Source organism: Salmo trutta, chromosome 38 (assembly GCF_901001165.1).
Source record: "Salmo trutta chromosome 38, fSalTru1.1, whole genome shotgun sequence".
Lineage (NCBI taxonomy): Eukaryota > Metazoa > Chordata > Actinopteri > Salmoniformes > Salmonidae > Salmo > Salmo trutta.
Window position 1 is genome coordinate 20,531,965 of NC_042994.1, and position 24,874 is coordinate 20,556,838.

Sequence of the window (24,874 nt, forward strand, 5' to 3'; positions counted from 1 at the left end):
TGTGTGTAAGTTCTATGTAATTGTGTTACCACCTTGAAAATAAGACCTATAAGGACCTTGAATTCCCTCCAATGGTAAACTTATTGGGGGAAGGGTCTATATTAAAGAAAACGATTAGCTAATCATACACTTTTAGTATTTTTTTTTTACAATTTGAGGATTCCATTGAGGATCTGGTGTCTAAATAAAAAGTGTAGTTTGTTTTTTCCTAAGTGTCATGCCCAAATGCCAATTCAACAACAACTGTGATAGAAAAATTACATATTTACCTGATTTGTTTGATAATAATATACTGCTCAAAAAAATAAGGGGAACACTTAAACAACACATCCTAGATCTGAATGAAAGAAATCTTATTAAATACTTTTTTCTTTACATAGTTGAATGTGCTGACAACAAAATCACACAAAAATAATCAATGGAAATCCAATTTATCAACCCATGGAGGTCTGGATTTGGAGTCACACTCAAAATTAAAGTGGAAAACCACACTACAGGCTGATCCAACTTTGATGTAATGTCCTTAAAACAAGTCAAAATGAGGCTCAGTAGTGTGTGTGGCCTCCACGTGCCTGTATGACCTCCCTACAACGCCTGGGCATGTTCCTGATGAGGTGGCGGATGGTCTCCTGAGGGATCTCCTCCCAGACCTGGACTAAAGCATCCGCCAACTCCTGGACAGTCTGTGGTGCAACGTGTCATTGGTGGATGGAGCGAGACATGATGTCCCAGATGTGCTCAATTGGATTCAGGTCTGGGGAACGGGCGGGCCAGTCCATAGCATCAATGCCTTCCTCTTGCAGGAACTGCTGACACACTCCAGCCACATGAGGTCTAGCATTGTCTTGCATTAGGAGGAACCCAGGGCCAACCGCACCAGCATATGGTCTCACAAGGGGTCTGAGGATCTCATCAGGGGCTGTGCGGCCCCCCAAAGAAATGCCACCCCACACCATGACTGACCCACCGCCAAACCGGTCATGCTGGAGGATGTTGCAGGCAGCAGAATGTTCTCCACGGCGTCTCCAGACTCTGTCATGTCTGTCACATGTGCTCAGTGTGAACCTGCTTTCATCTGTGAAGAGCACAGGGCGCCAGTGGCGAATTTGCCAATCTTGGTGTTCTCTGGCAAATGCCAAACGTCCTGCACGGTGTTGGGCTGTAAGCACAACCCCCACCTGTGGACGCGGGCCCTCATACCACCCTCATGGAGTCTGTTTCTGACCGTTTGAGCAGACACATGCACATTTGTGGCCTGCTGGAGGTCATTTTGCAGGGCTCTGGCAGTGCTTCTCCTGCTCCTCCTTGCACAAAGGCGGAGGTAGCGGTCCTGCTGCTGGGTTGTTGCCCTCATACGGCCTCCTCCACGTCTCCTGATGTACTTGCCTCCATGCTCTGGACACTACGCTGACAGACACAGCAAACCTTCTTGCCACAGCTCGTATTGATGTGCCATCCTGGATGAGCTGCACTACCTGAGCCACTTGTGTGGGTTGTAGACTCCGTCTCATGCTACCACTAGAGTGAAAGCACCGCCAGCATTCAAAAGTGACCAAAACATCAACCAGGAAGCATAGGAACTGAGAAGTGGTCTTTGGTCCCCACCTGCAGAACCACTCCTTTATTGGGGGTGTCTTGCTAATTGCCTATAATTTCCACCTGTTGTCTATTCCATTTGCACAACAGCATGTGAAATGTATTGTCAATCAGTGTTGCTTCCTAAGTGGACAGTTTGATTTCACAGAAGTGTGATTGACTTGGAGTTACATTGTGTTGTTTAAGTGTTCCCTTTATTTTTTGGAACAGTGTATATTTAACTAATAGTATGACATTTATGTTCTATTAAATGTCTGTGTGAGCTGAGAGGAGCCTAAAAACCTACAGCTGGCATTCCATAGATAAATGTGGTGGGTGTAACCAAGAGAGAGCCTGGAGGAATAGAACAAAACCTTTATTGTGTCTAGTCTTTCTTGCATCTGGGAAACAACACCAGAGGCAGATGACCACAGGATAAACCCAAAGTGGCTTATGGTGCCCCCAATCGGCATGGGAGGGGTGGATCCAGCCATGACTAAGCATCTTTAGTATCAGTTATATGAAAACTCTGCAATGTCTGTAAAGGTTAGGCTACTCGGCCCAACAGTTGAGTGTTGGGTTGACTAGTCTCATTATTGCAATAATTAATGAATATTAAATAAAGATGATTGTTTGAAGAAATGACAAAGTCTCTCTGTATGAATTTTCCACGACACAACCCATTCATGGTAAACACTGTGCATGTCGGCTCAAACGTAAATATACTTTAAAAGTAAAATGCAATGTGCTGCTCTATACCGAGTATTGCATTGAATGCCGGCCTATGTTTCCGGGATGAGTACAACAAAATGGCACTCAAGCACAACAAGAAAAAAATATTTAACACTAACCATTGTTTAGTGAACTACATGAATCCAAACAGTAGTATTGCAGCACAAGACAAATTAACTAATGCTGGAAACCTAGTAGTTACCAATTATTAGCCATAAGTTAATTGTTTGAGTTGTTTAATTTTGCTCTCTTTCAGAGATACAGCAAGCCATCTTTAGAATCTCTTGAGATATGTCTCTCATATCTTGCCACACAGAACTTCAAGCATACAACAGACAGTTGTTGTATAATGAGGGAAGGCATGATCATTTGGTCTCACAGAAAGCTAAAGTTGATATACATTTGATTTTTGCATTAAAACTGTTCTCATTATCCAATACGGCTATTTTTCAATGAATGTATAATGTTTGGCTCCATATTTTCTAGGCTGAGGCTGCAGATCCGAAGGTAACCGCCCTGTTCCGCCCTGTCAGCTCCCCTGGAAGCCTCTTCCCCAGAGCTGAAGATCCGAATCACATCCTGACCATGTGTTTCTTTACCTCTAGTTTACCCACCAATTTCTGTGGTCACCCTACCTTCCCATTTCTCACTGTCAATTGTGAACGACAATTATATTTACTAGTGAAATGACAATGCAGAATCTCCATTCCAACCATTTGATCCCAATAAGTTTCATGGGAATACGCATTAGATCTTCTTGAATCATATGCAGTGTTGTTTCAAAATACTATGTTTTATTTGAAGTTTGTTACATGCTTTTTTCCTTACATTGTGTTTACATGCATAACACTTATGTGCATCACATCTCGTATTCAGCCAGTAAATATGTAGACTGTGGTTGTGAGATGCCATTCATTTGTTCTATAATGCCTTTGATAGAGATTGGCGGGGAACAATCTTTAGTAACATTTTCCTACGTACTGTCTCTGAAACCACTGTGGGATGGACATGAACCTCCACAATGACAGTGTGTGCGGGTCATTATTCTTATGACTGTGTTAACGGTAAAGCAACATTATGTGAGCTTTCATGTAAAAACATTATGGGATGCCAATGCATAATAAAAAGGACACTTCAGATACAGGTATGCAGCTCTATTATACATTTCTATGGGAATGGGGTGCTTTTCTGGGTAAATACTGAAATAACAAGGCTGGGATTCAATCCGAGGCACGTTACAGAGCAGTGAACTAAGCGGAAGAAAATTAATGTGATCTATGAGAAAGAAATTGCCTTTAAAAAGGTGCATTAACGGCTAGTACGCTGTTCCATTATGGAATCCCAGCCTAAGCCTTAAAAATAAGGGAAGAGTAACAACACACATGAATGGACCACAACAACCATATTTATGAATTAATGGTGCTAGTTTATTCAAAAAGCTGACACATTTCAACCGTAGTCTTGTCAAAATGACAGCCTTGTCATTCTGTCTGACTCTACAGAAACACATGGTTCTACTTTACAGAAATATGAAAGCAAATATATACATTACATGTATGTAAATGCCTTAAATCTCAAAGAAAGTTCAGCCCATCAGATTGGAACATTTGGGGAAAAAGTGATGACAGACAGATCCAGTAACTTTGGGCAGGTGCTGGAAGTTAAAATGTTCAACAAAAAGTACAAGTAGACATGGCACACATATCTTGTGCTTTAAGGAAACAAATGTTAACATTTCAACATATACCTATGGTAGATAAATTACAAGATTCTGTTATAATATTGTTTATGAATCGAATAGCTATGATGAGTACTCTCTCATCTGTGTCTGTGGGACTGAGTTGGGCCTCTGGAGCTTGAGTTGACAATTGATTCATGACTTGGTGATAAAAACCTACAGCTGGCATTCCATAGATAAGATGTGGTGTGTGTGACCCGAGATAGAGATAGCTGGAGGAGTAGAACAATCCCTTATTGTGTCTAATCATTCTTGCATTTGGGAAACGGCACCGGGTGCAGATGACCACAGGATGCACCCAGGATGGCTTGTGGTGCCCCCCGATCAGCATGGGGGGAGTGGAACCAGCCATGACTAAGCATTTTTGGGTCTCCTACTGTATATAAGATCTGTTTTTTCATTTAAGGTTAAGCTCTCGGCAACACACACTTTGGAGTGTGTGGTCGACCAGCTTCATTCTAATTAATCAATATTAAATAAAGATAATTGTTTGAAGCAATGACAAAGTCTCGCTCAGCACTATGAATTTCCACGACAAAACTTTTAAAAAAAAGGGGCAATCTGCAGTTGCTACATCCAATTTGGAAATATATTATAAGTGATATATACCTGTTGATTCTTGAAGAATATATTTTATCAATGCCATGAGCTTAGAGTTAAGCTGTGGTACCCTATCAGAACTCCAAATATAAGCTTGTATTTTGGGTTCTGATTGGGTACAACAGTTTATCTAAGCTCATGGCATTTATACGTTATATTCTTCAAGAATCAACAGGTATATATCACTAATATGTAAGTCCTCCAATGTTTTGTTATCTTGGTTGATCCGTCCTTGCATTCATAGCTTTGTCTATGAATTCGAGAGTGGTTACATTTCTCCAGGCTGACTGCTTTGTTATGTGGATTTCCCCTTTAAAGGGATAGTTTAACCTCATTATAGGTTTCCTTCTCTTCAGACAAGGTAATACAGCAATCCTGCTTTGTTTTAGTTTCCCTGGCCACTGTCTCCAAATGCTAACTTTTTAGCATGTGTGACCCAACAACAATCCCATATATCAGCATTTTTCATGTTTCAAATCTTATAGCTTAACTTAATTGAGCTACATAAGCAATTTCAGACACTTTAGGATGATTTGGACATGAAACGTGAACAATTATTAAACTACAACAATATTTGAAATGTAATAGGGCAGACATCTTACACAGAACAATAATAGTTTGGGATGGTTTACAGGAAAGTCGTCTAAGCCTTTTGAAATCTATGATTTAATACATAAATACGCATGCCTTACATTATTGAAACAGATACACCTGTGAAGATCAGAGGATTGGACCGATATACGCACGCACCTACCTCACCGATAGGATTTTACTGTCACAGCCACCTCTGATTGTCAGAGCCGTATATCACAGTTTAACTTCCAAACAGTGTTAATGAGTGTAAACGTGTGCATTGTTGTCACAGAAAGCTAAAGTTGATATAGATTTGATTTTTGCATTAAAAACAACTGTTCTCATTATTCAATAAAGGCTATTTATTAATACATGTATAATGATTGGCTGCATATTTTGTTGGCTGAGGCTGCAGATCCGAAGGTAACCGCCCCCTTGGAGATCCAAATCATGTTCTGGCCATGTGTTTCTTTACCTCTACTTTAAGCACCAATTTTTGTGGTCACCCTCCCTTCACATTTCTCAAAGGGAGGGTGACCTGTGAAATGACAATGCAGCATCTGCATGCCAACCATTTGATCTTAATCAGTTTCATGGGAATACGCATTAGATCTTCCTGAATTGTGTACAGTGTTGTTTCGAAGTACAGTGTTTTATTTGAATGATGTACAGGGAGCGAATTGTAGAGCAGATGGTGTTAAGCTGTTAGCATACCTGTGTTTTGTTTCAAACAAAACACATTTTTGCCTAGTGGTGCACTGTTGGGTTTTGGCCATGAGAGAAAAATGCTACCATTCTCACAATCATCCTAAATCTCATACGAAATTAGGTGGTGTTTTTTGTCTTACAGTAACGTTATACTATGCTATTATGTTCGGTTCTGTTATCCCACACATGCGCAGAAGCTTTGGATTTAGCTTTTGGGAAAATGGTTCTAGAGAATTTAGATCTGCAGCCACTCTGTATTTTGAAACTTCTCTTAATGGTCTATCAAGGGCACAATCCCTGATTCTGTTTCATTTTTTACCAGCTATATGGCAGCCCTGCTTTTTGGTGGCTGGACGTGGCTGGAGAAATGTAATCAGTGGGTATCATCATTCATTGAAATTACCATCGAACAGCTGTACATATTGCACCTTTAAAAAAATGATGTACACTTTCTTTAGAAATATATCAAATGCACCAGTGATCATTTAGTCTGGTCCCAGATCTTTCTGTGCTTCATGTCAAGTCTTTGTCACTCATTGTCATGCCAAATATGGAGTTGACATGTAGTTGACATGATGGCACAAACAGATCTGTGACGAGGCTAGCTGTCAGTAACTTTGACTAAACATTGAGCCCTGGGGGAACCTCCTCCAAATCAGGATTCTTCCATTTAGCACCATTCACTGCTATGGTGTGCCTATCCTAAGTCAACTCTACGTTTGCGTGAACACCCATCCACCACATCCTAGCAGTGCTAATTTACATTGAGTTATAAAAAGACTGACATTGTTCGGGCCACGCAACATGACACCGGCGACCGTCGCACCACTTTGTAAAGATGAGCGTGTCAGGTGGGACTTGGACAGTCAAAACTGGGGATGACGAGACTCCACTGCTATTCTTAGCTCTTTTGTTCAGCGTTGAGAGAGGAGTTGGGACCGTACTACCACCTCCACTACCACCCTATACCCAGGCCACGAAGTCCAGACTGCCAGCCACCAAAGTAGTTCTCATTTGACGAGATGTGGAAGATCAAACGTAAGTGACGCCACCATTTTGTGGCATACATGCATGCTCTTTCACATTGTCAAAACGAAAATAACAAAATGACTGCAAATGGCAAGTTGTTTTCCCTACACACACACAGGCTACAGTCCAGCATGGCTGAGAGACATTTTCAGCCAGGCAACTAATAGAACTTGGTAGAGCTCACACCTTAAATTCCTTTGCGTTATGATTTTGATTAGAGATTAAGAATATAAAATGCCACTATACTGCATTCCTGACGTAAAACTTCTCTTACAGCCCCCATCACGTACGCTTTGGAAGCAAAGTACAGGCCCCATCTCGAGGTAATACTTTTGGGAACCGTTTTGATCCAATCTAATTCACTGCCTAGCAGGGATTGATGTTCTATATTCCTACTGTGCAGGGTAACTAAGGACTAAGCTATGTGGACGAAAGCCATCGCAGCTTTGCAATTCCTACTGTGTTTTCAAACATCTGGTCGGACAACAAGGCAGACTCAAGACCAGCGTCATGTTCATTAGGCATCGAATGGAAGACAATGGACTAAAACAGGGAGGGATTACCTGGCCTTGTTTCCCCCCCCCAAAAAAAATGCTCATTAGGTTTCCATTGCAAAATTGTGTTCAAACATTTTCTGTTGTGTGCCTTCTTGAAACCTACCAAGGGTCCAGTTAAATAATGAACTCAATTAGAATTTAATTCATGAACTGAAAATCCACCAGGAAAATCCAAAGATACTGTATGTAGTTATTATAAAAATAGAAGACTTTATATCTTTGCCATTATAGCGCATCTGTGACAGTATGGGCAGCACCCGAGCAGTGGCGGTTCTAGACCATTTCAACTGGGGGGGCCAAGCTGGGGCCAGTTGTAGTGTTAGAGGGGCCAGTTACATTAGACATTATTGTTGTCATATCGTTTTCTTCACTGCATTGCAGGCATTAGCAGGCAAAAGACCATGTTCATAATCATCATCGTTGCCAGTCTAATAACGGATGTAAAAAAAGAACGATAGCAAAAATGTAAAAATTATTTCATACTCCAGATTTAGGGGGGCCACAAGGGGGTCCAAAATTGTTGTCACAGGGGCACTGCCCCCCCAGAATCGCTAGTGCGCCCGAGGCAACAATCCATAGGAATCCCACCCAGTTGACTACTTGGAATACTTTAAAGTGGCGCTAACCATGCCAAATCAGCCTTTTGGCCACTAGAGGCTTCTATCGTTCTCTATGGTGGAGAGTTAATTAAAGGCGTCAGCATGCTCCACAGCCGGAACAGTTCATGCATATATTATGACCGCATTTTGTGACGAACCGAGCAAGTGTGCCAGCATACTTCCTTAAAAGACCTTCGTTTGAAAATGAGAAAAAAGTGGCAATAATACTGTTTGTCCATTTTGAGATACCTTAGCCAGTATACACTTACTCAAAATAGTCCGAATTAATCTAAGATAACTCAAGAAATCTGTCATTCATTTTGACATTTTTGCAGAGGACATCTTAAGCGTGCAATTTTACATCTAAGATGTTTGGTCCAGTATTTCTCAAGTAAAAAAATGTGCATGAAAATTAGTTGTCTCTCATTGAATGACAACGACTATTGAAGAATCCCTACTGTTAACCAATCACAGACGCAGAGTAGACTTCGGCTACCGACTTCGGCTTTCCTTGAGAAAACATTTTGTGTGCCCGAAGAGCCAAAAAACCCAACAACAAAAAGTCCAAAACGAACATAAGAGTCACAAAATGTCATCATAATATATGCACAAATTCTTCTGAACTGTTTTGGCTGGGAAGCCGATACAGTGCCTTCAGAAAGTATTCATACCCCTTAATTTATTCCACATTTTGTTGTGCTACAGCTTGAATTCAAAATGGATTAAATAGATTTTCTCTCTCACCCATCTACACACAATACCCCATGACAAATCATCACTCCCATAGAATTCTATGGTCACTCCCACTAAGGCCAACTTTGAATCGTTGATGTACCAGACTTACATATACGCGCTGTGTGCTATAACCTGGGGATGAGGTTACCTTAGAACTATTCTATTTGTATGGTATTGGTCTGCATCTTTATGTGTAGGCCAATATGGGCCATAGTGTATGCATTTGCATTTATGAATAGAAATTCTCATGCTATTCTATGTAGTCTACTGGTATGTTCTAGACAAACGGCCTTCAAGGCCAATAACGTTTATACTCTATTCTATTGTCCCGTCTGACCACATCCTGTCCGCCCAGACGTTGGTCCCTACAGACCCCATGTCCCTGTTCAACCTGAAGAGAGGTTCCCCCGAAGAGGAGTTCCCTACCCTAAAATACAACTACACGTGTATGGCGAGCATCCTGACTCCAAAATTGTATACTCGCCAGTTCAACCGTGCCACCCAGAGCGGGGTCATCTTTGATGATGTCATACGCCCGGGCCTCGAGGAACCAGGTGATGTCAACAGGCATTATGCAATCTATAGGGAACGCTTGTCGCTAGATCTTTATGTGCTGAAAACAAAGGGGATTGAGTACTGTGCTATACAGTACATAGTACTAGTCCCACCAGTGTAGGAAGTGATATATATATATATATATACACACATACACACACACACACACACACAGTGAGGGAAAAAAGTATTTGATCCCCTGCTGATTTTGTACATTTGCCCACTGACAAAGAAATGATCAGTCTATAATTTTAATAGTGGGTTTATTTGAACAGTGAGAGACAGAATAACAACAACAAAAATCCAGAAAAACACGTGTCAAAAATGTTATAAAATGATTTGCATTTTAATGAGGGAAATAAGTATTTGACCCCTCTGCAAAACATGACTTAGTACTTGGTGGCAAAACCCCTGTTGGCAATCAGAGGTCAGACGTTTCTTGTAGTTGGCCACCAGGTTTGCACACATCTCAAGAGGGATTTTGTCCCACTCCTCTTTGCAGATCTTCTCCAAGTCATTAAGGTTTCGAGGCTGACGTTGGGCAACTCGAATCTTCAGCTCCCTCCACAGATTTTCTATGGGATTAAGGTCTGGAGACCGGCTAGGCCACTCTAGGACCTTAATGTGCTTCTTCTTGAGCCACTTCTTTGTTGCCTTGGCCGTGTGTTTTGGGTCATTGTCATGCTGGAATACCCATCCACGACCCATTTTCAATGCCCTGGCTGAGGGAAGGAGGTTCTCACCCAAGATTTGACGGTACATGGCCCCGTCCATCGTCCCTTTGATGCGGTGAAGTTGTCCCGTCCCCTTAGCAGAAAAACACCCCCAAAGCATAATGTTTCCACTTCCATGTTTGACGGTGGGGATGGTATTCTTGGGGTCATCGGTAACATTCCTCCTCCAAGCACGGCGAGTTGAGTTGATGCCGAAGAGCTCCATTTTGGTCTCATCTGACCACAACACTTTCACCCAGTTTGCCAATGAACATCTGAATGATTCAGAGGACAACTTCAGACGGGCATGTATATGTGCTTTCTTGAGCTGGGGGACCTTGTGGGCGCTGCAGGATTTCGGTCCTTCACGGCGTAGTGTGTTACCAATTGTTTTCTTGGTGACTATGGTCCCAGCTGCCTTGAGATCATTGACAAGATCCTTCCGTGTAGTTCTGGGCTGATTCCTCACCATTCTCATGATCATTGCAACTCCACGAGGTGAGATCTTGCATGGAGCCCCAGGCCGAGAGAGGTTGACAGTTCTTTTGTGTTTCTTCCATTTGCGAATAATCGCACCAACTGTTGTCACCTTCTCACCAAGCTGCATGGCGATGGTCTTGTAGCCCATTCCAGCCTTGTGTAGGTCTACAATCTTGTCCCTGACATCCTTGGAGAGCTCTTTGGTCTTGGCCATGGTGGAGAGTTTGGAGTCTGATTGATTGATTGCTTCTGTGGACAGGTGTCTTTTATACAGGTAACAAACTGAGATTAGGAGCACTCCCTTTAAGAGTGTGCTCCTAATCTCAGCTCGTTACCTGTATAAAAGACACCTGGGAGCCAGAAATCTTTCTGATTGAGAGGGGGTCAAATACTTATTTCCCTCATTAAAATGCAAATCAATTTATAACATTTTTGAGATGCGTTTTTCTGGATTTTTGTTGTTGTTATTCTGTCTCTCACTGTTCAAATAAACCTACCATTAAAATTATAGACTGATCATTTCTTTGTCAGTGGGCAAACGTACAAAATCAGCAGGGGATCAAATACTTTTTCCCCCTCACTGTATGTACGTACGTACGTATATATATATATATATATATATATATACACATACATACACACACACACACACACACACACACACACACACACACACACACACACACACGTACACACACACATATACACATGTATATACACACACACACACACACAGCCTGCGACGAGGTGGAGACGAAAAGTATGTTATGATTCCCTAGCAGAGTTCCCACACACCATTAACTTAACTTCTAACTCCAAACCTAACCCTTCAGGCTAAATTTATAAGGGCATTCTGGTGACTTGTCAGGACATTGTGGTCCTGATAAGGTAGGAAAACTTCTATATGCTCATGCACGCACACACACCTGTGAACAAGCAATTAAAATACATTTGCAAACCCGAAGCCATCTCTTCCACATTAAGCCATGCTCAGTTACATCATAAATGCCGGTTATAACGATAGCCACCCACTTAACAAATACTAAAACAATGTCCTAACACCTAGCTTATCCGAAATAACTGCTGCTGCTTATGCATTACAATGTGTGACTCTAGTGTGTGAGTGTGTACTTACTATATGTGTGTATACTGTTCCTGTACTGTCCTACAGGGGAGCTTCATGGACCCATGACTGTGGGTTGTGTGGCTGGTGACTCCCAGTCTTACATCCTCTTCTGTGACTTCTTTGATCGGGTCATTGAGGCCTACCAAAACCACAAGATGAGCAAGTTACAGGAGAGCGACTTTAATCACGACAACTTAAAGGTACTGTAGCGTGGACACAGAGTCTGGTCTTATAAGTGTATCTCCATTTCACTTAAAAAAAATGTTAAATATTGTTAAATAAAAGTTTTATTTAAGGTTTCTTCATAATCCCAACTACAACGTTTCATGCCTTTATGAAAAAGTTAACATTTGTCACATATTGCTTGGACTATTCACACGATTTTAGTGTGCCACACTTCATAACAGACTTCTACCAAAGATGTGATATGTCATAAAAACTGTTGATAGATGTTATGTCAAGATCTCAGTCATGTTTATGACAACCACAGTGGCTTGCGAAAGTATTCACCCCCCTTGGCCTTTTTCCTATTTTGTTCCCTTACAACTTGGAATTAAAATAGGTTTTTGGGGGGTTTATATCATTTGATTTACACAACATGCCTACCACCTTGAAGATGTAAAATATTTTTTATTGTGACAAACAAGAAATTCAACAAAAAAAACTAAGAACTTGAGCGTGCATAACTATTCACCCCCCCAAAGTCACTATTTTGTAGAGCCACCTTTTGCAGCAGTTACAGCTGGAAAGTCTCTTGGGGTATATCTCTATAAGCTTGGCACATCTTGCCACTGGGATTTTTGCCCATTCTTCAAGGCAAAACTGCTCCATCTTCTTCAAGTTGGATGGGTTCCGCTGGTGTACAGCAATATTTAAGTCATACCACAGATTCTAAATTGGATTGAGGTCTGGGCTTTGACCATTCCAAGACATTTAAATGTTTCCCCTAAAACACTTTAGTGTCGCTTTAGCAGTATGCTTAGGGTCATTGTCCTGCTGGAAGGTGAACCACCGTCCCGGTCTCAAATCACTGGAAGACTGGTCAGAATGAAGGAATGATGGGTGGCGCTAAATACAGGGAAATTCTTGAGGGAAACCTGTTTCAGTTTCCCAGTCCCTGCCGATGAAAAACCTCCCCACAGCACAATGTTGCCACCACCATGCTTCACTGTGGGGATGGTGTTATCATGGTAATGAGAGGTGTTGGGCTTGCGCCAGACATAGCGTTTTCTTGATGGCCAAAAAGCTCAATTTGTCTCATCTGATCAGAGTACCTTCTTCCATATGTTTGGGGAGTCTCCCACATGCCTTTTGGCGAACACCAAACCTGTTTGCTTATTTTTTTCTTTAAGCAATGTCTTTTTTCTGGCCACTCTTCCATAAAGCCCAGCTCTGTGGAGTGTACGGCTTAAAGTGGTCCTATGGACATATTCTCCAATCACTGCTGTGGAGCTTTGCAGCTCCTTCAGGTTTATCTTTGGTCTCTTTGTTGCCTCTCTGGTTAATGCCCTCCTTGCCTGGTCTGTGAGTTTTGGTGGGCGGCCCTCTCTTGGCAGGTTTGTTGTGGTGCCATATTCTTTCTATTTCTTTATAATGGATTTAATGGTGCTCCGTGGGATGTTCAAAGTTTTGGATATTTTTTTGTAACCCAACCCTGATCTATACTTCTCCACAACTTTGTCCCTGACCCGTTTGAAGAGCTCCTTGGTCTTCATGGTGCCGCTTGCTTAATGGTGTTGCAGACCCTGGGGCATTTCAGAACAGGTGCATTTGTACTGAGATCATGTGACCCTCGGATTGCAGAAAGGTGGACTTTATTTAACTAATTATGTGACTTCTGAAGGTAATTGGTTGCACCAGATCTTATTTAGGGGCTTCATAGCAAAGGGGGTGAATACATATGCACACAACACTTTTCCGTTTTTTATTTCGTAGAATTTGAAACATGTTATTTTTTCTGTTTCACTTCACCAATTTGGACTATTTTGTCTAAGTCCATTACAGGAAATCCAAATAAAAATAAATTTAAATTACAGTTTGTAATGCCACAAAATAGGAAAAATGCCAAGGGGGATGAATACTTTTGCAAGGCACTGTATCTAGGGCATTGTGGCATGACATTCCAATAGTGTTACCCAGTACATCCATATCAGATGTGTTTAAATGCATTTATGGCTCGCTTTGTCATTCAGTCTCTCTGTATGTGTGTATGGCTGGCTGATTAATGTATACTTTCTGTGTGTGTGTGTGTGTGTGTGTGTGTGTGTGTGTGTGTGTGTAGGGAGGTGATGATTTTGACCGTGATTACGCCTTGAGCTGTGAGGTGAGTGTGGTGCGCGGTGTGGATGACTTCGGCTTTCCGACACACTGCAGCCGGGGAGAACGTAGACAGCTCTTCATGCTGGCCAAGAAAGGTATTGCATGCTCTGATCTACAGTTGTGGCCAAAAGTTTTGAGAATGACACAAATATTAATTTTCAAGATCTGCTGCATCAGTTTGTATGATGGCAATTTGCATATACTCCAGAATGTTATGAAGAGTGATCAGATGAATTGCAAAGTCCCTCTTTGCCATGCAAATGAACTGAATCCCCAAAAAACATTTCCACTGCATTTCAGCCCTGCCACAAAAGGACCAGCTGACATCATGTCAGTGATTCTCTCGTTAACACAGGTGTGAGTGTTGACGAGGACAAGGCTGGAGATCCCTCTGTCATGCTGATTGAGTTCGAATAACAGACTGGAAGCTTCAAAAGGAGGGTGGTGCGTGGAATCATTGTTCTTCCTCTTTCAATCACAGTTACCTGCAAGGAAACACGTGCCGTCATCATTGCTTTGCACAAAAAGGGCTTTACAGGCAAGCATATTGCTGCCAGTAAGATTGCACCTAAATCAACCATTTATCGGATCATCAAGAACTTCAAGGAGAGCAGTTCATTTGTTGTGAAGAAGGCTTCAGGGCGCCCAAGAAAGTCCAGCAAGCGCCAGGACAGTCTCCTGAAGTTGATTCAGCTGTGGGATCGGGGAACCACCTGTACAGAGCTTGCTCAGGAATGGCAGCAGGCAGGTGTGAGTGCATCTGCACGCACAGTAAGGCAAAGACTTTTGGAGGATGGCCTGGTGTCAAGAAGGGCAGCAAAGAAGCCACTTCTCTCGAGGAAAAACATCAGGGACAGACTGATATTCTGCAAAAGGTACAGGGATTGGACTGCTGAGGACTGGAGTAAAGTAATTTTCTCTGATGAATCCCCTTTCCGATTGTTTGGAGAAGTCCAGAGAAGACAAGGTGAATGCTACCATCAGTCCTGTGTCATGCCAACAGTAAAGCATCCTGAGACCATTCATGTGTGGGGTTGCGTCTCAGCCAAGGGAGTGGGCTCACTCACAATTTTGCCTAAGAACACAGCCATGAACAAAGAATGGTACCAACACATCCTCCGAGAGCAACTTCTCTCAACCATCCAGGAACAGTTTGGTGACAAACAATGCCTTTTCCAGCATGATGGAGCACCTTGCCATAAGGCAAAAGTGATAACTAAGTGGCTCGGGGAACAAAACATCGATATTTTGGGTCCATGGCCAGGAAACTCCCCAGACCTTAATCCCATTGAGAACTTGTGGTCAACCCTCACGAGGCAGGTGGACAAACAAAACCCCACAAATTCTGACAAACTCCAAGCATTGATTATGCAAGAATGGGCTGCCATCAGTCAGGATGTGGCCCAGAAGTTAATTGACAGCATGCCAGGGCAGATTGCAGTCTTGAAAAAGAAGGGTCAACACTGCAAATATTGACTCTGGATCAACTTCATGTAATTGTCAATAAAAGCCTTTGATACTTATGAAATGCTTGTAATTATACGTCAGTATTCCATAGTAACATCTGACACAAATATCTAAAGACACTGAGGCAGCAGACTTTGTGAAAATTAATATTTGTGTCATTCTCAAAACTTTTGGCCAAGACTGTCCAGTAACAACATTACACAAATATTACATACAGTGCAGGTTTGGTGTCAATTCCAACTTCATTTGAAATTCCAATTAAAATATTGAATTCAGTCATGAAGTGAATAATTTACTTTGAATTAAATTCACATGTTTAAATCTTCAAGTTATGGAATTGAAAGACTACTTTTTTAATTAGAATTGTAAAAACATTCTTTGAAATTTTAATTCAATATTTCTACATTTCCCAGTTAATGGAATTAACGCACAGAGTATCAAAAATATAGTGTAGGATTTGTTTTTGGTAATTTCAACCTCTATTCCTATATTTTCAGTATAGCTAGGCTGTCTGAACAGTGACATAAGTTAGAATTAGAATTGTTGGGGATAATATTGAATTGGGAATTCAATTATTGGAATTGACCTAACATTGGAATTCAGAGGAATTGAATTTTCTCTGAATTGAAAGACCGACCTGGAATTTGAATTGAATTGAATTAAATGGAACGAGAACTGAATTCAAATCTAATTTGTGGAATTGACCAACTCTAATACAGTGTGATACTTTATCCTCAACTGCAATTAAAACTAAATGTAATTGAGCTCATTAACTCCAGCAGTTTAAGATGATATGTTTTAGACTATTCATTTAAATAATAACAATGAATATGAGGGCTGCTATCAATTTTAACAATCTTGAGGACACCAAGCAAAAGCAATCAATGCTCCTTCTCACACAGTAGTTTCAAGTAACATTATAATGGTACATGGAGTCAGAAGGAGGATACATTAATTCAGGGGTGCACAGCTCAAGGCCGAGTTCCACAGCTCGGCTGGTTTTCGCTTCACCCAATTGATATTACTGAATGGACAAAATAGAAAGTCACTGGCTAAAAGGCAAGGACAAAAATCTGCAGAACTGCTGTCATTGAAGAATAGAGCAGAGCATCGCTGCACTAACCAATCAGACCTACTGTTACGAATCCCTTTGGCCCTGCAGTCTAGGGGGGATGGAAATGAGACCCGTAACATAACTCATGCAAATTATAACAGTGAAAAGGAACAATGAGAACAAAAACCATAGACAACTTAAGTCTACAGTCAAACACTCATGGTTTATTTTTAAACACACGGTAAAGGGGGGCGGGAAGAGGGGCTGAGTTGGACCCAAGGAAAGAAACAATAATCCCAAAACACCCCTAAACTAGACTAGCCTACTTGAACAACAGCTAGCTCACTAACCAATAAAATACAGTGGGTGGTCCGCCCAGTTCTAACTAGTGTACTTAGACAAAGTATTCCTACGGGTATTGTATGCTCATGGGCAACTTGTCTTGGTACCCCCTTTTCCCACCATCAAACAGTCAACACTTCAACAAAACAATACTCACAGGTACCGGACAAATGTGACATGTAGGAGCAAAAACAAAAGAGAGCTCAATCCAAAGAGAGAGAGATGGAAACAGAGAGATCGAGCTTACAGAGAGAGGTTGAACTCTTGAGAAAACAACTGGCTGGGTTTTTAAACCAAGGGAAAGGGATGTGATAGGGTAATGTAAAAAGGAGCAGGTGTCTTCTGATTACTGACTGATTGGGGAATAATGACTGTCACCTGTGAGGGGAGAAGGAGAGAAAAGAAACACACACAGGATACCTGTATCCGTAACACCTACAGCAAACATGATTGATTGACACTTCTTCCAGCTCTGGACCAATTGGCAGAGGAGTTGCCAGGGAAGCTGTACTCAAGGGCAGAACTGTCACATGACAAAGAAGACAAGGGAGTGACAGTGGGAGCTCCTTCCCTTTCCCAGTTGAGGAACGGGGTGGCCCGTGACTGGCCTGACTCCAGAGCTGTATGGTCAGTGCTGCTCTTTAAGTGCCACTGGCATGTTCCCTTCCTTACAACCTAAACAATTTATTGTGTGTGTTGTTTGCCTTTTTATGTACCAAGATTCTTTGTGCAATGAAAAATGCGTAAATATAATGTCATGTTCACACGTTAATGTTGCAATAACTGCTCTACGGCCTGTTTTGCCATTAACACAGTTCGTTACTAATCTAGTGGAGAAGTGAGGCAAGTGCACTCTTCTTGTAAGTATAGGAGTAAATCATCACGAATATCTGTTTAAATAAACCCCATAGTATTCAAACCATTTTAAAGAAGCACCAAATATACCATGGTGTCACAAACCCAGCTGATTCTGTAGCTCAACCCAGGTCCTGGGGTTAATCAATATTACTCAAAATGTACAAACAGTACAACCAAAAGTTAGATGGTGCCTTTACACAATGGGCCTTCTAACAGATTAAAGCTATGCTTTCAGCAAAACAGCCGCACGCCACTTGTTTTAGTATATGGCTGAGGGACGAGGCTATATCTAACTACTCTCACATTCATAGACAGCGCTCTAGATGCAAGGACTGGCCCTGTAACTCCATTGAACAATGATACTGTTGTGATGACCATTACCCCTCTGCAGGGTCAGTAAAGACGGGACCCTGGTGGTATGGGTCAACATTGACGACCACCTCAGATTGGTGACCACGCGAGATGACGCCAACATCGCAGAGGCCTTCCAATGTATCTGTGTCAACATCCTTAAGGTTGGTACCCTCGGAAGACACAGATCCTGAATGCATGATTACCTTAAAGTGGAACTGACAGGATTTTAGCAACATGAAATCGTATTAAAATCAGTTCATATACACCGAGGACAAACAAGTTTTTTTTAAGCGAGCACTTTTTTATTCTTACGGTTTTATTTCGTTTTTATTGCAACAATAATAACATTATTACACATCAATACAGGGACATTCCGGTGAATACAATGAACAAAATTAAATAATAAAACACCAGGCGAACCCCACCCCCCAAAAATGAATAATTCAGGACATCATTAATATGTGACAATGAGACATTCAGAGACATGACTTCTAATAAGTTTCAGGGATTTATACAATTGTAAAAGTTCAATGGAAAAAAAAATACAAAATAAGGAATTTTTTCACCCCATTTACATTTGTGAATATAATATTTGGCCAAGAGAATAATAATGTTAATAAAATAGTTATGATAGGAATTACAAGGATATGTATAATGCCATTTAACATCAAAGGTAAACATAGGTAATTCTAGAGATTTTATACACAACCATTCATGAAAGCACTTAGACATGGTAATTTACACGTTTTCTTAAATTATTGAAATGCTTGGGAATTACGTTTACTAAGGCATTTGTGGGGACGCGGCAGTGCGCTTGGACTTAGACACTGCAGTAAATACAACGTAATAAAAAACATCCGTCCGGTCCAGGACCAGAGTCTACGCAAATACAAGCTAATAAAAACATCCGTCCGGTCCAGGACCAGAGTCTACGCAAATACAAGCTAATAAAAACATCCGTCCGGTCCAGGACCAGAGTCTACGCAAATACAAGCTAATAAAAACATCCGTCCGGTCCAGGACCAGAGTCTACGCAAATACAAGCTAATAAAAACATCCGTCCGGTCCAGGACCAGAGTCTACGCAAATACAAGCTAATAAAAACATCCGTCCGGTCCAGGACCAGAGTCTACGCAAATACAAGCTAATAAAAACATCCGTCCGGTCCAGGACCAGAGTCTACGCAAATACAAGCTAATAAAAACATCCGTCCGGTCCAGGACCAGAGTCTACGCAAATACAAGCTAATAAAAACATCCGTCCGGTCCAGGACCAGAGTCTACACAGACCGATGCACCAAAGCCGATCAGCTCTAGTCTGACCATTTTACTCGCCCTAGCAGATCTGGTTAGGCGCTTTACATGTTATCTAAGAGCGTTCGTGACTAACTATTACCAAAGATTGTTATAACTAAACCAATATAAACCACAGTTTTGTCGTTTCAAATGGAAACAAATGAGTCATAGTTGGAAGAACAAGCAAGGAGGTTGGCAGAGGCAAGCACAAGCTAGCGAGATCCTGTTCATGCACTCCAGCATATTCTCGTTAGGGAACGGCTACCCTGCGAAGTGCAATAACGCAATTCGCCTTTGCACCCCTTCTTAACGCAATTTCTCAAAACTTTGGCAAAGGGCAAAGTCTACAAAACCTAGTTCACTCTGTTCGTAACAGAGTCCAGTTTTGGGAACAGAAAACTGCATTGAGATCAAACGTTTCACCAATGAGAGAATTTGTAGAATATCGGTCAAAATCCATCTCGTTCCATCTTCTCCCACTGCCTGCTACTTGGCTTCCTCTAACTAGCGTTTGATAATGAGTGGAAACGACAAGCGGATGCCTCACATTTATACATCAAGGGAAATATATCCGTCTCATTGTTCTAGCTGTGTTATTACTTTCTTCGCCTATGTTTACTGACACCGATCATATTGAGCGGATATGGCGCATTCGTAAATTCATCAGCTATTCTGCGCTCTGAAATCGGTGTTGATAAGATAGCCAGAGTGAATTTGCGAGCGCAAGAGTTGTGCTAACTGGATAACAGTCGTTCAAGTTATTGCTAGCTAACCAAATGATACCTGCATCTCTAGCTGTGTATAGGCACCGAAAAACGACACGGAGGGGGAAAAAAGTCAGTCAGTCACTCCTCCAATGACATGACATCCTCCTAGCAGCTAGCTAGCCATCTAGCTAACGTTAGGCTCCGTAATTTTAGCTTGCTACATAAATATACTGAACAAAAATATAAACGCAACATGTAAAGTGTTGGTCCCATGTTTCATCAGCTGAAATAAAAGATGCCAGGAATGTTCCATAGCTCAAAAAGGTTATTTGTCTCAGATTTTGGCACACATTTGTTTACATCCCTGTTAGTGAGCATTTCTCCTTTGCCAAGATAATTCATCCACCTAACAGGTGTGGCATATCAAGAAACTGATTAAATAGCACGACCATTACCCAGGTGCACCTTGTGCTGGGGACAATAAAAGGCCACTAAAATGTGCAGTTTGTCACACAATACAATGCCACAGACGTCTCAAGTTGCTGACTGCAGGAATGTCCACCAGAGCGGTTGCTAGAGAATTTAATTGACAGTTTTAGAGAATTTGGAAGTACGTCCAACCGGCCTCACAACCGCAGACCTCGTGTAACCATGCCAGCCCAGGACCTCCACATCCGGCTTCTTCACCTGCGGGAAATTGAGGAATATTTCTGTCTGTAATAAATCCCATGTGTGGGGAAAAACTCATTCTGATTGGCTGAGCCTGGCTCCCCAGTGGGTGGGCCTGGCTCCCCAGTGGGTGGGACTATCCCCTCCCAGGCCCACCCATCGCTACGCCCCTGCCCAGTCATGTGAAATCCAATGATTAGGGCCTACTTAATTTATTTAAATTGCCAAATTTCCTTATATGAACTGTAACTCAGTAAAATCGTCGACATTGTAGCATGTAGCGTTAATATGTTTGTTCAGTATAGATACGCTAGCCTATTATCCACGTTATGACTGATGTGATCCTTGCCCTTACTAGTTTGATTGTATTGTCATTCCCAGCCTTAGTTAAATCTGTCCGTTTTTGTCCGAAATATTGAATAATGGAAACTGAAACCATGCATCCCAAATGGAGGCAGCAAACAATGTACAAGGCCAGCTGTGATTTACAACCTAAGAGCAATATGTTTTGGACTACCAAGAAATGTATTGGTGAATTATATTAACCATGCACAGTGGTGTAATACTTTAAAGTAATACTTTTGTCGTTTTTTTTTTTACATTTGTACTTAAAGTAAAAGGTTGTCTAAAAAGTAACTACATTCCTAAAGAAAATAAATGTACTTTTTACTCCATACATTTCCCTGACACCCAAAAGTACTCATTACATTTTGAATGCTTAGCAGGACTGGAAAATGGTCCAATTCATGGGCTTGTCAAGAGAACATGTGGTCATCCCTACTGCTTCTTATCTGGCGAACTCACTAAACACAAATGCATCATTTGTAAATGAGTGTTGATTCTGCCCCTGGCTATCCGTTAATGTTTTAAACAAGAAAATGGTGCCATCTGTGTTGCTTAATATAAGGAATTTGAAATTATTTACTTTTGATAAAGTATATTTCAGCAATTACATTTAATTTGGATATTTATAACCACATACTTTTAGAATTTTACTCAAGTCGTATTTTACTGGGAATTACTTAACTTTCTATTAAGGTATCTATACTTTTACTCAAGGATCACAATTGGATACTTTTTCCATCACTGATAATGCATTGAACTGCATCAATGTATTCTGCCAACAATGCCTTAGTGTATGTCATGGAATGTTGAGGCAAATATAACCCATTTTTAAAACCTCTTATAAAGTTGCTTTTGTGGCATAAACTGGGAATTTGATATTTTTTACTGATGTTAGGATTGTCTGTTTCGTATCGGCAAAGTAGTTAACATGCTGTCAGTCCCACTTTAAGGCAGTGGTAGGCAATTCTGGATCTAATGAAGCAAGGTTGAACACGAGTGTACAGGCTTTTGTTCCAGCATAGCACGAAGGTGTTTAATTCAACCATGTATCTGACCGCTGTACTGGTAAGCGATATTGCACATTCTGTAAGACTCCGGTTAACAGTTCGCTTAGCCATAGGCCATTTGAATTTCTGATTCCTACCACCAAACCTTTACCCTTTTCACACTTCTGAGCCACGTCCGAACTAAGCTCTAAAGCGGTAGGGTATTGTTTGGGTCAGCATGATGTATGAAAGTGGTATGGATGTCCAATCCAAACTTCTGTGCTGGTGAAAAAAACAAGTCTATTAATAGATATTTAATGGAGCAAAGCTAATGAGCTATGACCATCTCTTGTTGTCCAGTTGGAGGCGCTGTACAAAAAGCTGAGGCACCCATTCATCTGGAAGCAGCAGCTCGGCTGGGTAGTGAGCTCTCCAGCAGATGTGGGGACCGGCCTGAGGGCTAGCGTTCGTGTCAAGCTGCAACACCTGCCCAGACACAAACGTCTGGAAGACGTCCTCAAGAGATTGCGCCTCCGCATGGACAACACCGGTAATGCAGATGGACGGGCTGAAATTATTTTAGTGTAAACTAATTTGAGTAAAAAATAAATCTATTCTGAATTTCAGCGCTTCCTTGGCACATTTGACAGAGTTTTTGTACAATTGGCATTGGTAACACGTATATAGGTCATGAATCATTCTTCTAGATATTCTGATGAGTATAACTCTAGGTGTAATATACACTATAGATACAAAAGTATGTGGACATCCCTTCAAATTAGTGGCTTTGGCTATTTCAGCTACACCCATTGCTGACAGGTGTATAAAATCGAGCACATAACCATGCAATCTCCATAGACAAACCGGAGAATGGGCTTCCTGAAGCGCTCAGTGACTTTCAACATGGCACCCTCATAGAATGGCACCTGTCCAACATGTCAGTTCATCAAATTTCAGCCCTGCTAGAGCTGCCCCAGTCAACTAAGTGCTGTTATTGTGAAGTGGAAACATCTTGGAGCAACAACAGAAGTGGTAGGCCACAAGCTCACAGAACGGGACCACCGAGTGCTGAAGAGCATAAAAATCGTCTGTCCTCAGTTGCAACACTCACTACCAAGTTCCAAACTGCCTATGGAAGCAACGTCAGCACAAGAACTGTTTGTCAGGAGCTTCATGAAATGGGCTTCCATTGCTGAGCAGCCGCACACAATATGTCACCATATGCAATACCAAGCATCGGCTGGAATGGTGTAAAGCTTGTCGCCATTGGACTCTGGAGCAGTGGAAACACGTTCTCTAGAGTAATGAATCACGCTTCACCATCTGGCAGCCCGACGGACAAATCTGGGTTTGGCGGATGCCAGGAGAACTTTACCTGCCCCAATGCATAGTGCCAACTGTAAAGTTTGGTAGAGGAGGAATAATGGTCAGGGGCTGTTTTTCATGTTTCGGACTAGGCTCCTACAGCATACAATGACATTCTAGAATGATTCTGTGCTTCCTACTTTGTGGCAACAGTTTGGGGAAAGCCCTTTCCTGTTCCAGCTTGACAATTCCCCCATGCACAAAGTGAGGTCCATACAGAAATGTTTTGTAGAGATCAGCGTGGAAGAACTTGACTGGCCTGCACAGAGCCCTGATTTCAACCCCATCGAACACCTTTGGGATGAATTTTAACACCGACAGTGAGCCAGGCCTAATTACCCAACATCAGTGCCCGACCTCACTAATTCTCTTGTGGGTGAATGGAAGCAAGTCCCTGCAGCAATGTTCCAACATCTAGTGGAAAGACTTCCCAGAAGAGTAGAGGCTGTTATAGCTGCAAAGGGGGGGGGGGAACAACTCCACATCAATGCCCACAATTTTGGAATAAAATGTTTGACGAACAGGTGTCCACATACTTTTAGTCATGTATTGTATAATGTGTGTGTATATAGTATCTATATATGCTATAAGTTAGTTACTTTAAATTATAAAAGTTTTTTTGACAAGGATAAAAAAAAAAATATATATACTGCTATAATTTCCTTCAAATTGACAAGGAAGTCCTTACATACCTTACTTTGATATGGTCGAAATAACTGAAGTTTCTTACCTCTTTCTCCTTAGACTGCAGTGAGGTGTATAACATCAGTAATGCCCAGACAATCGGCTTGGACGAGGTGGGGTTCACGCAGCTAGTGGTGGACGGGGTCAAGCTGCTCATCCGCATGGAGAAGAGGTTAGAGGGTGAAGAGAACATCGATGATCTGGTGCCTTTACAGAAGTAGAGCCGAGGAAGATGGGAGGGAAAGGGATTCTTGTCCTAATCAACACAAACGTCACATTTTAGTAGTTTGACTGCGAGCGTGCTATTGTAATACTGTACAGGGCTTTTGAAGAGAGACATGATCATGAGTTTTTCTAAAACCAACAATGTTTTAACAGCTGACTATGTTAATGTTGATTGTACTGTGTTCTAATTAAATTAACACTGTGACATAGGTACAAAGACTTATTGCATCAATATTGCATAAAAAAGTTGAATACTTTTCAAAAGTTCAAAAATGATGCTTATGTGCTGTATATAAAAACTGTTTGACTTAAAATATTTTTGTATAATTTCACCTGTTTGCTTTCAGTATGAAGTTTGGCATGGCCATACACATTTGGATAATCAGCAGCTACAGAGCAATACATATTTCTTTACAAATTACAAAGCTCTTTCCAGGACGTATCATTCCTCCATGTTACTCGGGTTATGTTAAACCGATTGGCT

At 41.5% G+C, this 24,874-nt stretch overlaps 1 protein-coding gene across 1 annotated transcript; it reads left to right on the forward strand.

Annotated features, from left to right (window-relative positions):
• Window positions 1–6,810: 6,810 nt before the first annotated feature.
• zgc:172076 lies at window positions 6,811–24,717 on the forward strand. Its single transcript, XM_029739382.1, has 9 exons — window positions 6,811–6,964; window positions 7,232–7,278; window positions 9,202–9,400; window positions 11,766–11,920; window positions 14,002–14,134; window positions 17,373–17,529; window positions 18,152–18,275; window positions 22,477–22,666; window positions 24,226–24,717. Exons 1-9 carry the CDS (start codon window positions 6,949–6,951, stop codon window positions 24,384–24,386), a joined length of 1,182 nt encoding a protein of 393 aa, XP_029595242.1. The 5' UTR covers window positions 6,811–6,948; the 3' UTR covers window positions 24,387–24,717.
• The last annotated feature ends 157 nt before the right edge of the window (window positions 24,718–24,874 follow it).